This window comes from Rhipicephalus microplus, unplaced genomic scaffold (assembly GCF_043290135.1).
Source record: "Rhipicephalus microplus isolate Deutch F79 unplaced genomic scaffold, USDA_Rmic scaffold_27, whole genome shotgun sequence".
In the NCBI taxonomy this organism is placed as follows: Eukaryota; Metazoa; Arthropoda; class Arachnida; order Ixodida; family Ixodidae; genus Rhipicephalus; species Rhipicephalus microplus.
This window is the reverse complement of record NW_027464600.1, coordinates 3,607,170-3,624,671: the sequence shown is the minus strand read 5'-3', so window position 1 is coordinate 3,624,671 and position 17,502 is coordinate 3,607,170. Positions and strand designations below refer to the sequence as shown.

Genomic DNA, 17,502 nt, shown 5'->3' with positions numbered 1-17,502 from the left:
AGGTGAAAGGTGTATCAGCGAACCGTCGGTGACGTTGTATGCTTCGGAGACAAGATTGTTTGATTGTTGGATAGCGTAAGGCTGTATGAAGACTGCGCATGTCTATATTTTTCGTACTTAAGTCTGGGTCTGCACCTAGTCTGCTTTAGTTGGAAGTGCCGCCTGTGCTTGTCGTTTGAGTGTTCCTTTTCTTGTGTGTGTCTCTTTTGCGGCCAAATCATGCCATTAAGGTATGCCATCACTCGAGCACTCCCCACCAGCACTGCTACTGACGTTGCGGACTTTTTGCTCCACGACGTCATCCTACAGAATGGCGCTCCTCGCCAATTACTCACAGATCGTGGCTGCGCATTTTTCTCCCGTGTGATCGACGATCTTCTGCGCTCTTCCTTGACGCACCACAAGCTGACCACTTCCCACCATCCCCAAACAAATGGCCTTACCGAACGGCTAAATCGGACCCTAACGGACATGCTCGCGATGTATGTGTCCTTCGACCACCATGATTGGGACCTGGCGCTACCTCACGTGACCTTCGCGTACAATTCTTCACGTCACGACTGGTTATTCACCCTTTTATTTGCTTTGTGGCCGTGATCCGAACTTACCTCTCGACACCCTACTTCCAACCACTACAACGCCGTCAACCGAATATGCACGCGACGCTATTGCACGCACGTCAGATCGCCAGCTCTGGACTTTTGGCTTCGCAAGCCACTCAGAAAGCCATCTACGACAGCCGGTATGCTGACGTTCACTTCTCACCCGGTTCTCTTGTTCTCCTGTGGTGCCCAGTTCGTCGAGTTGGCTTATCAGAGAAGTTGTTGTCTCACTACATGGGTCCTTGCCGTATCATCCGCCAGGTAACCGACGTCACCTATGAGATCATTCCTGCATCTGAGACCACAAGCCTGCCTGCAACCACACCCAGTGATGTTGTGCACGTCAGCACGCTAAAACCTTACCATCTGCCTACTGAAGACCGTAGTTAATGTGCACCGAGACGGTGCTTTTACCGCCGGGGGGGGGGGGGTAATGCTACGTAGCTGACATATCAGTGGTCAGAAGACGACAACGAGGAAGGGGTCTGTCTGTTGTGCGTGCTGTCTTCCATCTTAGTCGACGCCATACGCATCAGTTTGAATATAGATTTTAAATAGACACGCGTCGTGTCATTTTTACGTAACAATATTTTACCAGACACGCAAAAACTTGGCTATTCTTGTTTGAGGCAGTTTACAGTGACGACCACAAAGGACATGCCCAGTACTCGCCATGCAATGGCTGCATCTGGCGCATTTATACCTAAATTCTATTTCAAGGGCTACTTTTAGCTGCAACACATTACTTTCAAAACATTTCCCGATAAAACAAATATCAGTTGCGTTGCCTAATTACCCATTGTCATCAGTATAATTTTCAAAGTACACTTTACTTTCTCGAGTAGGAGCGTGTAGCCGAAGTTTCGTTACCGGGGCACAAGTGCACTCGCTCAAAGTGGCACTCAATTACACCAGGAATAACGTTAGCTTTAATTAAATCAACCACGCATTTTTTTGCTCATAACTTTTATAGGGACACTCACTCCCTCGCTCACTCACCGAAAGAACATTATTTACATGTATTGCACTGACGTAAGACAAAAACAGGGGTCTCTTTGTTTTATTTTGAGCCAAGCTTTCGAGCGAACCGCTGGAGCTCTGGGGTCCCTCGTGTCCGAGATCCTCGACTACAGAGACCTGGCTAATAAGAGCTGGTCGAGTGCCAAACACGAAGCAGCAGGCGTGTTTCACGGGCTCGGAAAGCATGACATATATCTTGGTGAGGAAGAGAAGCCCCAGCAGCACTTGAGAAGATGCGCTTATGGCGAGACAGAGGGACAGCTTTCGGTTGTTCTCGCTCCCGACGTAAACGGCCACGTAAGCAATCCAAATCACAACGGTAGCGTACATCACGAACCCGATCATCTTGGCCTCGTTGAAGGTGGTTTGAAGCTTCTTGGCCCTGAAGGCAAACGCCATGCACAGGACAATGAGTAGGTAGTTGTACACCCACGGCAGATGACTTGCGAGGTCACTCACGTTGCATATCAGGAAGGAGTGATTAGGTGCCGGGTAGACCTGCGGCGTTGAAGCGTGGGCGACAAGTGCAATGACCGCAATGTAATAATGCGCGAAAAAGCACTCTTAAATTCACAAGTTGGGATGTAGCGACGTTAAAACGGCTCACTTTTAAAAGATAGAACTTTTGTGTCGTTAAATTACTATGTAAATCTGAAGAGATCAGGAAACGGGATTAGTAGCTGTACCCAATAATCGAACAATTGATACATACGTCCATAGCATGTTCACCACTGTTCATGAATATTGGTTGTTCGCTTGATCCAATGATAGGAAGATCAATCAATAATCAAGATAAGTAGATAAATAAATGAATAAATAAATAAATAATTAAATAAGTGCCCATGAGCATATAAATGTGATTACCACACTGTGGGATTACTTAAAGCTTTGTTAACAATTTTAAGTAGTGCACTGGAGTGCACCTTTAGTTATTTTTCTTGTTCTGTTCATTCCGATAGTATTTATCTGTTAAAACGAGGACCCGTGGCCGTAGCCCTGTCATATATCCTTACTTCATTATAGCTGGCTCTGAACCTTCACCTCGTTCTCCTTTTTTCGCCCCTCACTCCTGCCTCCAAGCCCATGCCTCACTTGTTTATTTTCGACATCCTCCGAGGGATCAGCGTGAATGCGACACAAGGCACTTCGTTTCTTCTAACATGCACAACCCATGTAAAAGGCTTCAGAACTGCGTCAGGTTGAATACGCACGAAACAAGGTATGTGTATTGCAGTTCGTCCAGAATGTAGTGATTTTACTCGCAGAGTGTTTACTGGCACCATTTTAGTGACTCCGACATGAATCTCCATTGTAGCCTGGCCCGGGAAGCAGCGTGGTGATCTACGCGTGGCTAAGGCCCTTGGCTGCTGACCCGCAGGTCGCGGGATCAAATCCCGGCCGGCAACCGCACGTTCGATGGAGGCGAAAATGCTTGAGGCCCGCGTGCTTAGATTCAGGTGCACGTTAAATAACGTTAGGTGGTCGAAATTTCCGGAGCCCTCCACTACGACGTCTTTAATAATCACATAGTGGTTTCGGGACGTTAAGTCTCAACAATTATTATTATTAGCGTGCCAATCTGGCAGAGAAATGGTGAACGCATCGCCATCTCCAACGTTTTTATGCCAGCACGAAACTGCTGGTGTGCCCCGCATTCAGGTTCACCCGTAGACTCTGCCACAGCGTACTGGTGTTGTGTTCTGCACGGAGTGCCTTGGGATCTGCAGTGACTTTTGTTCATGTGGCATGAGCTGTTTGACTCTCCGAAATTGGGGACAAGTGCCGCTTTGGACGATTTGTTCGATCGGTTGATCACATCAGAAGCGAGTCCCTGGGTCTGGCTCTTACTGTGTTTTCTGAGAATATGCTTGTTGACGTGCTTGCACAGTTGTTTCGCGAAGTGACGCATTTACTTCGGCAGAGTCCACAGGGTGCCGCACTTCACTTCCGGAGGCGAAAAGAGCGCTCTCACCTGCTTTTCCAGGTGCCCATCCACTTGCTTTGTCACGCCACCGTTCAGTTTTTCGAAGCTGAGACAAAGTATTGACGTCCAGCCTGTGTATCCAACGACAAGGACACGACAGAAAACATGGTAGGACTGAACGTTCCACCAACTACCGGATTGGACTGGTGATAGTTGATGATTTGTAAGCTGTCGGCAGGTTCTTCGGCACTCATCAGTTGGCCAATGGGTTCATCCTCTACAACCTTATCGTACATGCCACAGCTTGTACAATTTCTTCGACTTACTGCTGCCCTTTCAAGATTGGCAATCTCTTGATCTTCTTCCCTGGAATCTTCAATCTACTTCAGAATACTTCACAATACTCACATAGTTCTTCATCTCCGGTAGAATTAACAGCGTAACATCGTTGCTCTGGAGAATTTTTTGAGCATGTCATTGTCTCTTGGCAACTACCTAAAGAGACCTCGCTCACTGGATCCTGCTTTGGTAGTTTCACCATCGCGACCGATTTTGTGTTATTGCTTTTTAATTCTATCGAAATGTTTCCATCTTTTTCTGGACTCGCAGGCAATCCGCTTTCTGGCTTGATTAATGAGTCTTCGCAACTTGTGATATCCCTTTCCATGCTTTCAGATATGCTGTCACAGTCGTTGACTACCCGCCGTAATGGTCTAGTGGTTAAGGTACTCGACTGCTCACCCACAGGTCACGGGATCAAATCCCGGCTGCGGCGGCTGCATTTTCGATGGAGGCGAGAATGCTATAGGCCCGTGTGCTCAGATGTTGGTGCACGTTAAAGAACCTCAGATGGTCGAAATTTCCGGAGCCCTCCACTAAGGCGTCTCTCATAATCATATATTGGTTTTGGGACGTTAAAACTTACATATCACTGAATCAACAGTCGTTGACTATTTTGTACAAACCAGCTCGGGTGTATTTTTTACGGTTCTTTCTGGCGTAAGAAAACGGAAAATAGCTCGTGTCGCATATATAAGCAGACTGCTTGCGTTCTGACAGGAAATACTGCCCCTTAGCGATTGAATACACGATTTTCTCATGGTAGTGTGGAGCGCCTTTGAGTTCCTGGTCAACCGCTTCTTCTTCAGTTATACCGGGGATCTGCTTGCCCAAGTGGCGGAGCTCAGCTTTTCTAGTCATCAAAACAACAAATTGCCTGTTGACCTCGCGCGCCTCGGTGTCGGAGTGCTGCAGTAGTACTGTCAGGAAAGTAATATTTCGTAGGCGCTGGACCTGACAGTCCCACGCACCAGCCGGAGAAGCTTGGCTGACGACATGGTAGTCCCGGAACAACCACTCCCGGGTTTCGGCACCAAATGTTAAGAACGAGGACCTATGGCCGCAGCTCTGCAACAAGTCTTTACTTCATAAGTGCTGGCTCCAAATCCTAACATTCTTCTCCTCCTCCTTCCGTCTCTCGCTCGCCCATGACACACTTATTTATTTTTAGCAATACGAACCCGTCAGGTGCATGTTTGCTGTCGGCGTCGGCGTGACATTCTGTAAAAAAGCTCGTATGTTTCTTTTTTTGTGCAAGAGAGTGCTGCCGACAATCGCTGCTCAAGCAGAGACGACATGCACCGTCCATCTTCTGTCACACTAAATGCACATGGGTTCACGAGTAAGATAAGGGGCTGTATATACGTACTCAGCTTGACCCGGGCGTGCCCATCTCAGTCGCACCCGTATATATTTGAAGAATTCAGCAGACGGATCACAGCTTTGTATGTGTCATGCTCTCATCGCAAAGTTTGCATTGAAGCCATAGGCAACACGAACGTCACTTCGTTCGCTTCATCGGCTCCTATTCTTAGAGGAGTGAGGTTTTAGCCTTAGCATAACATTCTAAGTTAATGCTATCACATTCATTGCATCTACTTTGCGGTGAAATGGACTTTTTTGCTTTGAATAGATAATTTTTGTAATTATGTGCACGAATAAATGAACAATGGTGATGCACCATTGCACACAGGTCTTTGTCACGTTTCTTTCATAGCTTCCTCAGGGAAGCGCTTTTTTATTTGCATTAGGAAGCACTTTTAAACGTAAATGCCACCGCAGGCATAACCTGCGCACAGTTAGCTACATCTAAGGAGAACACTTCGAAAGTATTCAAGGTGGTTAGCCTTGAACCTTTTTTCTAGTTGATGAGAGAAATCGCAGTTATATGACGTCGAATTATGGCATGCATGATTAACCATAATTGTTATTTTCCGGATCATGCATTAAAATGAGCTTGATTGAGGTCCTGAATACGTAAGCTGCTCATTTTAAATATGTATGACTGTCCAGGTCAGAAACACGCTAATGCGCATTATTACACCCTTACCTGCACGGTTCCCGGTTTATCAAATACGAGCATAGCGGCCGTTATAGAGAACTGCACGGCGACCAGGCCTCCGGCGATCAGCAACAGCGACCGAGTGCTCCCGACCCGCGCTGCATTTACGACGGCAGGGAAGCCTGGGCTCTCGGTCGCCGACAGGACGCGGCACAGCAAGTACTCCTTGGCGAAGATGGCGGCGTACACCGTGGCCACTCCCAGCACGGGACAGAGCCGCTCGAGCAGGCAGGACGCCACCGAAGGCTTGGAGACGATGGCGAAGGTACCAGCCTCGCTGAGCAGGACACCCGCCAGCAAGACGAACGACAGCTCTCGGGACGTCATTTTGACGATGGGTGACCGGGCGTAGCAGATGAAGACGGCCGTCGTGCAGATGGTGTTCGTGATGGACAGGGAGGAGATGACGATGGTCAATATGGAACCGGCTTCGGTCCACTGCGCGTACTTCTGGGGAATCCGCTCACAACCTGCGAAGACAGTGCAATACGAAACACGAACCTTTCGGCGTGCAACTCTACGGGGTCCGCGCGATGTTCTTCGGAAGGCTTTTGCAGGCTGTGTGACGTCATACGTAGTCAAAGGGCGACGTCAAGTGTGACGCCTAAATGCCACTAAGTATGGCGCCAGGCGATTCAAGAACACCACGTTTCGGAGAGAAATTGCTTAAAATACGGAGATATAACGCTTGAATTTAACAATAGCCGTAAAAATTAGATGCCATTTATAAATTTTCTCCTACAGATTCCATTTATGAAATTTTTGTGGAATCGTGCTACGTTTAACATTCACTTAGAGGCAACGTTTTTTGAGTATCTAAAAACGTTGCTCATAGGGCAGTATGAGTATAGCTCATGCGTATTGACGGAGGTTGTTTAAAAAATGAAAAAAAGAAAGTATCAAATGCGGTTTTGTGAAGCTATCTCACGTTGCAATGAACCTCATAATTGAAGAGGCAAAGCCAATCTTCGGGAACTTCCCACAAGCTCATGTAACTGAGCGTTACGTTGCTCAATCATGTGTCCAATTCACTCAAGAAATGCCTGTCCGTAGCCCGTTTATGTGATGCATTCTACGGAATTAAAATTGCGGCTTCAGAAACATGTTTTAGGCTCATCTAACAGAACCATTTCTTGAGTCGAAGTTGGGAAAATAGTTCCTATAGAATAAACATATTACGTACGAACTATTATAGCCACAAAGTTGTTATGTAAAATGACATGAGCAAGGCGTGACTATATGCGAGTGCATATACACTGATTGCATAGCAGTCACCAAGACAGGGGGCCAGCACCAAGATGCAGTGTTTCACACACACTAGGACAGTCTCCCTTTGGGGAATGCGGCTCAAATTTTGTTAGCTGCCATATGAAATTTACATGCACACCAGGTTACAGGGGACGCTGCTTTTTCGACGAGCTTCAGTGGTTAAGAAAGGCCTTCCAAGTTGGCATGACAGTTTCATCTTTGAGGATGTGTTAATTATAGTATCTTCATATAAGGACTAAATGGCTGCATGTATGTAACACTGTATGCGTGATTAAGGTTCAACTCACCGTCCATGTTCTCATTCGGCCACGTTCCTTGCTTGCATTGAGAACAAAGGTAATCGCCTTGCACGTACTGGTTGTCGGCACACTGGACACACTTCCAGCAACACGGCTTTGTGATCGACTGGTGTACCTGTGCAAAAGGCATTACCAGCATGTTAGATTGTGCCGCGTTATACACTCTTTCGTATTCGTGATCAATTTCCAGTCGATGTGAGAGGCATCGGCTCAATATAACAGAGGGCTTAGAGATGAATTTAGCGCAGAGGACCCCTGGCGTTTGGAAATCAAAGAGCAGAATCAGCCGGTGCTGCTGGGTCCACATCGTGCACTGGATGCTCTGAGATAGAAAAGAAGATCCTGGGACCTTGGCCGACGGCTTCCCATGCCCGCAAAGCCACGAAAGCCCTCTTGTACTTTTTAAGGACCAGCAGACTTCACGAGCCCTTGAGAAAGAACAATGTGAGACCGTGCTGTGTAGTATCGAGCTGACTATTCATTTATCTCTCTCTTACTCCTGTTATTTTCTATCTCTTTTTCTTCTGTTATTCCCCCTTTGCCCCACTCCTACTGTAGGGTAGCCAACCGAGCCAAGCTTGATCAACCTCCCTGCCTTTCCCCTCTTTTCTTTCTTTCTCTGTCCCTCTCTGAGATAGACAGTGTAGTGTACTTCATCTGCTCCAGCAACAACGAATGTCCAGAAAGTCACACGATTCTGAAGCATGACGAAAAGAAGGTTTTCTACGAGTGCGTTGAAGGACATGCGCGTAGCGCACAAGGATGTGCTGTTCATGTTTTGTATGCCTTTGCACTTTTGTCGAACACGATTGAGGAACCGAAAGTGATTGCGAGCCAGGCCTACACCACTCCCACCAACAACATAAAAATACATATAGAGAAACGGTTATTTAGCTAGTGTGGAATAAGTTAACAGAAGTCCTCTATGCATTTGTTCTTGCGTGACATTTATAACGACAAATTTATTCTACGTAATATCGTTGTGTACCTCAAGACAAGGCATAGTGACTGTAACGGAGAAGCAAGCATTGCATTGAAGCTCGTACTTGTTTCTAGTCGAAATTCCCTGCATTCAACTATACAATATACGGTTCTAGAGTACCAGCTACATTGCGATATGTTGCGTCGATTTAACATTGTATCGGATAGCTTCTACAAAGCAGTACCGGCAATCCTCGCCTGCAACCATATGCGTACAGGATTGATCCATTCAGATGACGTGAAATCGGGCATATAGTTGAAGTTGGTTAAGATAAAAGCATTAATCATCATCATCATTGTCATAATCAACATCATCCATAACAAGCTGAATACGCCCACCGCAGGCCAAAGGCCTCTCCCATGTTCCGCCAATCAACCTAGTCCTGTGCTTTTGCTGCCACGTTAAATACCCACGAAGTTCTTAATCACATCTGCCCACCCAGAAATTACTAATTTGCTGTCTCCCTCTCTCGCATTCTTTTGTTCCTGGAGTCCAATCAGTTACCAGTAACGACCAACGCTTATACTGCCTCTGTGCTGAATCATTAAACGCGACAGAGGAATCAAAACACGAAAATTATTCGGTCAACCGCCAGGAAGGAAAGAAGGGAGGAAGAAAGGAATAGAGAGAATGGGGTGGTTAGCCGGATATCAGTTCGGCTGGCTACCCTCGGATGAGAATGTGCACGTGATTGCGTGCGGTACTGAGAATTCATATACCTTGACGTGTCCAAGGGGGCACGGCTTTCCGCATTCGGATGTGGGCACCTCGGTGTTGCCCTGCGAGCTCCATTGGGGTGTCTTGAACATCTCGAGTTGATCGTTGGACCAGGTCCCCACAGTCTCGATATCGTAATCGCCGTCATCAGCCTTGATAAAGTTAACCACGTCGTACCGTTAGAAAAAGGAAAATAATCAGAGGTAGCTACGCGCTAGTGGTGCGAAGACTGAGGAAACAACAGAACTGGTGACCTTCCCCACATACTTGCTATATCATTATGCTGAAAAAGGAGGCTTCTGTGCATTATACCTGCGGTGTTCTCTTTACTTTGCCAAAAGGCATCTTCAGACGTGTAAAAACATTAATTACGGCAGTAATCACAGAAGTTTAGAAAATTATCTTTTCAACCACTGGAAACAGCCAATCGAGTTCAATGCCCCGCCACGGTGGTCTAGTGGCTAAAATACTCGGCTGCTGACCCACAGGTCGCAGGATCGAATTCCGGCTGTGGCGGCTGCATTTCCGACGGAGGCGGAAATGTTGTAGGCCCGTGTACTCAGATGTGGGGGCACGTTAAAGAACCTCAGGTGGTCGAAATTTCCGGATCCCTCCACTACGGCGTCTTTCATAATCGTATATAGTGGTTTTGGGACGTTAAACCCCACATATCATCATCATCGGATGACGCTATTGGCATATTCTGTATGTGGAGTGGTAGTTCTGCATTTATTCGTTTGTACAAAGCATGTATAATCGAATACTACAGCCTGACCGCAGAAGCATTTTGCCAACGCCACATGAAATGCGTGGCTCAGCGCCAAGAAAACTCAAATGTTGCTGCTTCACTATTTGAGGCTACTAGTCAGTGTGAAAGTGACTGCGCACCAATATATTGTCGCACAAGTGAAAATGATATATCAATTCTCGAGCCATACTTGTTTAGATTTATTGCCATTTGTACTGTAACACAACAATTATAAGACGAATTAAAAACTGTAGTCACAAATGAACATGAAACCAAACCACGTTCTCTGCATGCTGCACCAAAGCAGCATCCGTTTTATCGAAGAACAAATTCGTCTCGACTTGGCACAGCTAGACAACGTCATTAAAGGAGATGGACTTTTGTAGGAATTAGGTGCTCAACATTCAGTTTCTCAAGTCGAAGCTGAGTGTCGAGGCAACACGCGCACACTCAACCAAACAAGCTCCTGCCAGCGGTTGCCACTTCTCGTCACTTTTTCAATTCAATTCATTGAGCGTTCTGCGTGCTTACAGTATACTACTAATCCCCTTAACAACTTTTTAACCTTTAATTATAGTACACTAAAATAGACGACCCGAATAGATCGTTCTTGCGCACGAACATTCAAAATGCTGTGATTTATTATTTCCGCTACCAATGAACCCATAGCGTTAACTGCAAGTTAGCTTTGTCGTGGCTCGTTATAACAATGCGCCATTTTTCACCTTGACCGAGCTAAGTGTTCTGCAATATTCTTTTATTCCACCATGGGTATGCTGTGCAACATAACTCAGTTATGTAATTTTGTGCGAGTGATACCCGACTAACCATGTGTATGCTATTCCTTCTCTTCGTTCAAATGTTTTTGCACACATTGAACGATTGCTCACGCGCGTTTATTCCTTCTCACGTTAACCGATCTTCGTAAATTCTGAATATGCACCCACTTAGGTGCTACTCAAAGTAGGGCACTTTGAGAGAGCGAATAATAATAATAATAATAATAATAATATTAATAATAATAATAATAATAATAAAAACTAAACACAGAGAACGCGCACCACACTCACCTCACGATGAGAGTGAAACGTCCTGTGATGTTCGTGTTGCGAATGGCGCTGAGCAGCCGGACGATGGTGACGGAGGCGCAGAAACACACGATCACCCGGCTGTTCTCGTCACTCTGCAGGTTGGCAATCGCCTCGTAGTACTCTGCCTTGGTCGCCTGAGGGCTCAGCGCCAAGAATCGGGCGATGCATACGCCCCTGTCCTTAGACACCGTCATGAACTCTGCCAAGGTGGCTTCGTTTGCGGCGTCTACGTACGTAGGTCAAATGTGTGTGAGTTAAAGAACCTTGCCCCAATTTTTGTATTACTCGAGTAGGAATCTAAATGTAGCTCTACAAGATAACATAAAACGATAATTAAGAATGGCACGTGCTGGTTTGGTCCTCAGCAGAATCTGAGCAGTTACTTATGTTGTATGATAGTCACTCGAAATCGACACGAATGGGCTGACATAGTCATGGCGTTCTTGCGCTGCGACAGGCCCCCTACACCACCACACTAAACCCGAGTATGTAACACGTCAGCAGTCACATACGAGGTTTACCGGCTTATGGTTAGCGCTTAAAAACTCCAGAGGTAGTTAAGCACCAGTCACATGCGTGGTCTGTAACGCTTACTTATAGAGTAGTCGCGATATCTCCTTCATGAATGTCCAGCGTGCACACGGAATTACCACATTAATCACTATGTTGTGAGGCCAGCCTAAACGTTGGAATGCTCCAATAAAAAACGTTCTTCATATTTCTCAAGTTCCTCAAACTTAAGCACACAATGTTCAATGACACCTTAGGTCTTGCAAGTAGGACACAATGATGTCGTAGTATGTTTGATCTTGTAGAGACATAGTGCTGTATGCGCTAACACCGTGCGGATACGAAGTATAGCAGTCCTTTTGTTACACATTTCTGGTGAGGTTTAAGCTACAATGCATTGAAATTCCTGGCGACAGCTTGCGCTTTCTTGTCCTTGTGGTAATTCGTCTGTGAGCTTCCTTACAGTGCATCCTTGCCCTAAAGTACGTCATACCAACTAGCCTTAATTGAAACACCTTTAAAATTACCACTTCTTTCCTCGAAAACCTAATGCTTACACACGGTACACCTTCCTGTGCGTTTTTTATGAACCCACCGAAAGGCTCGTTCACGCCTGCGGTGGGAACCTGTCTCACCCCCAGGATAGCTTTAAAGCGACTGGTTGACAATCAACACTTTGGTCTCAAGGTGACTACTTTGATTCAATCGCTCGCTGCTCGATGTTTTAGTCGCGCAACTGCAGTCGCAGACCTCTGAACTATTTAAGATACGTAGCCACAGAACGTCAGCGTATTTTACGAAGCAGTGGCAATGCGAACAAACGGCAATCATGACAGGTACAGGTCGCAACTAAGGTGTGAAAATCAGTCACTCTCAGCCACTTGTGGTTGACACTCGAAAATGACCGTGCGACCAATGCTAGTCGCAATGTGAGTGAACCTGGACACCCAGCACCAGCCACGCGGGCATGCCCACCGTTAGTGAAGACTGTGGAGACGTAGGTCCAGTTGAAGTAGGCCACCAGGTCGGCCGTGGCTCGGGCCTGCGTTGACTCATTCGAGGACGCCACGCTGACGTAATATCCCATCAGTGAGCTGGAGTCGGGCTGTTGGCCGTCGAACGAGTAGGCGATCACGGGAATCTTGAAGAGGCTCATCAAGCTGTGCACGTCGTGCGCTCCACCCTCGAGTAACGGACCCACGACAGCGACCAGGTTTTTCTCTGGAGCGGTGTCCTCGCACCGGGCGGCGCGTATGCTGTCCACGTCGGGTGGTGGCCGGTGGTACGGGTGCGGCTCCTCGCGGTATTCGACCGTGGACCACGCTGATCGTTTGATCATCTGCGACACTTGTTCGAGCGCGATGGCCGCGTACTGGCAGCTGTCGCGTATCTGGATTCCCAGCGTCGAGTTGGGCAGCAGGTCAGGGCGCGAGTTGATGTCGTCCACGGTCTGGTCGACACAAAAAGCACGACCACTTGTCTAATCTTTCGATGCATAACAGAGAAAGCAAAGAGGAAAACCGAGTAATAAAGCGAGATGGAGGAGCATAACTTCAAGAGAGAGAAAGAGGAGGAAAGTTGAGTAAAAGGCAGGCAGGTTGACCAGTAGAAAATTAGCTCGTTTGCTACCCTGCACAGGGGATGGAGTAAAAGCGAACACACACACAAAAAAACTGGACATGCACCATGCACTCAAACATGGTAGTGTCATAGCCATTCAGCGAGGCCGATTGACCGCAGGAAGTTCAGCAGCGCCTTCGTCGCCCCCCCCCCTTTTTTTTTGAAGCTCGAACGTTGCAGCGCTACAAAATTAACTGCACGGAAAACGGTTGACCATCGAGGCGGGCTAATTTTGTAAAGAGCAGTTGTCTTTGGGAGCTGAAGACAATCCCAAGGCACGTGTGCGATGGTTTCCTCACAGCCACAGTTACTCCAGGTAAAGCCCTTATAACCTAAGGCACCACGGGCTATTGCGACTTGCCGAACCTAATCAAAAGCCGCCAATTTGTTTCCTGAGTCCAGTTTGGAGATTCGCACCTCCGTCAACCAATTTACGAGTCAGGTCTTAATTAAAGGAGAGACAACGTCTGCTAGACGCTGTGTGCACAATGCACGTTATGAGTTCGAGTGTCTGAGTGGAGTCGCACAACAGACGTTAGTCGCTGTGTTTTTCGGGCAATATCGTCTGAAGTCTATATAAGTTGGTGTGGGTGCTGGTATTCGACGCCGATTCCTCGCCTGTGATACGTGGGTAAGGAATGCCACGGATGTAACACATTTTTTCCATAGTTAATAGAGTGCACAGTTATAGCTGTTTATCGGTTTTGTTGTTGTAATCTATAAAATGCTATGATCTTCATGTTACTAAGGCCTTACACACCGATCACACCGACATCATTCCTATTCGTGTTACGTGAATTTAGAGAAGTGAGTATCAGAGCCGAATTTGAGGGTATATGTTTGCGTGTTCGTGTAAATGAACAATGGGTCACCAGTCAGCGCTTGTCCGCGTCAGTTGTTTTTGTATCGTTGGCGCTTCCCCCTCCGCTTCTGTAACTGCAGTGGTGGTCACTAAAGTTCTACAAAGTGTTCTATTGTGCAACCAGGCCCGTAGTAGGGAATATTTTTCGGGGAGGGGGAGGAAGGCGTGGGCACCCCTGGCTACCGGTCTATGTATAGCTGATATCTTTGTCATGTTTATATGTCATTAAAGGAACAGACGTCGCAGGGTGACATTGTGATGCCCGTAGGCTCTCATGCAGGAAGTTTGCAGACTTCACATGCAATGTAGTGTGCTTTGATACGCGTGTTCTTCAATGTGCAGAGTGTTTCATACTTGAAGGAAAGCTTTTTCCCCTTAGGGGAAAACTTTTTAGAGGATGTTTCGCCTATAGGTGTGAAACTATTTTAACGTCCCAGCAGGTTCCTTTCCACACTCACTACCACCGCCACCACTACTACTACCACCACCATCATCATATAATCACCATGACGCCTGTTTTGTTCTATTCGAACAGGCTCGCTGACGAAAGTTTGATGTTTATACAACCTCGGCAACTCCTTTTTTATAAGTCCTGCAGTGCAAAAAAGAAAACTACCAAGGAACAAAATAGCATAAAGAAATAGCATAAAGCAAACCGAAACCAGTAAAGGAAACAACATTGCATTACGCAATTTGTTTGAAGGCGTTCGCTCTGAAACGAAACGTTCACATGCACGAATATCTCTCCATGTCATTTTAATTGCCCCCTTCATGTTCCTCAGTGCAGAGGAACGCAACCTGTTACGCTTTGCCTTTCCATGTATTCCCTTTTTTCTGAATATAACACTCACATCTGTCTCACCCAATTGCAAATTTTGGCGTGTTCACATATTTATTGCCCTCTCGTTTGCTATCTCTGATAATTTCGGTGTGTTTGCATGCTGATTGCGAAGGATATAAGCACCTGTAGTGCGGCCTCGAATCGCTGGATGCCCGGTAGTTCCCAAACTCCACCGCAGCTGCTGGATGCATTGTCGTTCGTGTAGGGAGGACGGTGAATCGGGAACAGGGCTCCGATGAGGAAGTCCTCCTTTTGGGTGGATTTGTAGTAGTAGCGCACGGAGCGACACCACTCCACCGTTATCAGCGTGACGAAAAAAAGCGGCGACCACCTACCCATCATGTCGTATCACCTGTTGAATGGAATAGAAACGTTTTAGTGCGCTTACGACCATACGCGTAAGCGCGGGGGTTGGGGGGGGGCAAGAGAAGGGAAGAGGGGGCGCAAAGCCAGCCTCATACATTGACATTATAAAGAGAAGGAGGTGTGAGGGGATAGGAGGACGCAGAGTCAGCTCATAGATTGGCATGACATAAAGGGGGGTGCTGCGAAGAACCTTTGTCTCCAGGTGGTCGAAATTTCCGGAGACCTCCACTACGGCGTCTCTCATAATCATATGGTGGCTTTGGGACGTTAAACTCCACATAGCTATTAAATCGAATCAATCAGCGAAGAACCTTTGCCCCCCTTCCCTCTGCCTGAAGAGAAACCCTGTACACGCTTATGCTTAGGACGAGCAGTTTCGAGGTCAAGGTGTTGACAAGACACTGCTTCTGTGGATGGTTGCGTGCGTCTACCTCGACAACCTGTATAGCGTTTAATAGTGCGTAATATAGCACAAGCCGTTAGCATGAAAGCAAAATACACCAGCTGGTCGCGGCACACACGAAACAACGCTGAAAAAGCGTTTTTGCTGTAATTGCAGATAAAAGAAAAGAAACAAACGGCGTCCACGTGTAGAATCATGCTACCAGGTTTAGTTGAGGTCGTCCTTCATGCGGCACAAGAAAGACATCACACATGTAAGCATATGCTTAACCATGTTGTTCCGGAAGCCTTAACAAAGATCCGAGGCTGCAAAATGTATGTTAAACGAAAGAAAAAAAAATTCCGCCATATCCACGAAGTGAATGATGATGAGTGGGCGAAGCTCCGGAGGTAAACCTGGTAAACCATGAATCCTCTGTACATATTGCCCCCTCGATTTTATTACATCGCTCCCCCTAGCGTACGTCGCCGCACTAAATCGAACGATTGCCTTCAACCAATGACACGCGCCATATGTGACATCATTCCTATTTTATAAGATCTCGCGTCTTTCATCAACTACAAGTACCGCTTTCTAGTTTATAACATCTTGCATCTTTTCATTATCAGCTACAAGTACCACCATCTAGTAAACACTACAAGAACTAAACGAAAGGTGGCTACATACAGGAGACGGTACCGCCATCTAGTGAACACTGCAAGAACTAAACTAGAGGTGGCTACATACAGGGGACGGTACCACCATCTAGTGAACACTGCAAGAACTAAACTAGAGGTGGCTACATACAGGCTACAGGGGACGCACAGCCCACGCCCTAAGGAGCTTCGCCCCTAAAAATGTTTGAGCCAATGATAGAGCGGTTTATATGGCAGCTTTATTTTGATATGGCTTGGCATTCCAATTAAACTTTGAGGCTTGTACAGATGCTGCGCGAAATTCAAATTGTCATACCCGCTATACCGACAGTCAACAACCTGACGTCTTTACACGACATTTTGTGGAAAAATCGTGCGACGAATTGGCCTTCACGGTACGAAGAATATGCATGTTTTTTTTTTTTCAATTTCACCCGTTGCATCTAAACTAAAAGAAAAGTACAGCGCAAGTACTTACATTACAAGCTATAAGAAATGCAACCCTCCTTTTCGGCCAATCAGCTCATTGAAACCACGCCGCCAGCATTCGACACATTCCGTTCATATTGTCGACTGTCTGAGCGGTTGCACGTATCACGCGTGTCTACGCGTATCACAGTGAACCCCGCCCCCCCCCCCCCCCTCACACACACAGAGACAACATTCGGGCCGGTGCTTCACGCTCACGACAGAGCGACTATGATGCCTCCATTTCAGATCCGATCAATTGAGCCGCACCACCTGCTCGTAATGCGCACACATACAGGGTGAACATGCAGCAGTGCGTCGATGGTGCTAGCAATGGCCGTGAAGCCGCTCCGCTTCATCGAACAATGATCACGATAACGAATGCGCTCTCCCGCGGAAGGCGAGCGTGTTCAGTGGGCCTTGACAATGTTTTTCCCATTTGGGAGGTTGCGAGATATATTTCCTACATTGTTGCTTCCCAGGGTCATACTCATTTTATGCATCATATGGGCACGTACACGCGGCGTACTGCAGCGCATGCGCCATGCTGACGCACGTGTAGGTGGGCATGATTCTCTATTAAAAGGGGAGATGTGCGATTTCAGGGAGAGAGAGAAAGACAAATTTAGCCACGTATGTGCATGTTTCACGGCAAATGTCATCGAAAGACGATAGTATTGCGTATGGAGAGAGTGAACAAAACGTTTACTTCATGTTCTGCGCGAGGAAATCGGCGAATTGTAT

At 46.9% G+C, this 17,502-nt stretch overlaps 2 protein-coding genes across 2 annotated transcripts in view; both read right to left on the bottom strand.

The window, feature by feature from the left end:
- LOC142786653 (metabotropic glutamate receptor 5-like) overlaps positions 1-11,163 on the bottom strand; it is a 44,183-nt gene extending 33,020 nt beyond the window's left edge. The window contains exons 1-5 of the mRNA XM_075884284.1: positions 11,033-11,163; positions 9,217-9,366; positions 7,504-7,630; positions 5,936-6,417; positions 1,635-2,120 (exon numbers count right to left, since the gene is read on the bottom strand). Of these exons, the coding sequence (XP_075740399.1) occupies positions 1,635-2,120; positions 5,936-6,417; positions 7,504-7,630; positions 9,217-9,306 (1,185 nt within the window). The 5' untranslated portion in view covers positions 9,307-9,366; positions 11,033-11,163. The remainder of the gene's footprint in view (positions 1-1,634; positions 2,121-5,935; positions 6,418-7,503; positions 7,631-9,216; positions 9,367-11,032) is intronic.
- Positions 11,029-16,882, bottom strand: LOC142786652 (metabotropic glutamate receptor 5-like). Its single transcript, XM_075884283.1, has 4 exons — positions 16,769-16,882; positions 15,010-15,238; positions 12,539-13,013; positions 11,029-11,279 (listed from the first exon to the last, which is right to left on the bottom strand). Exons 2-4 carry the CDS (start codon positions 15,226-15,228, stop codon positions 11,029-11,031), a joined length of 945 nt encoding a protein of 314 aa, XP_075740398.1. The 5' UTR covers positions 15,229-15,238; positions 16,769-16,882.
- Between the last annotated feature and the right edge of the window lie 620 nt (positions 16,883-17,502).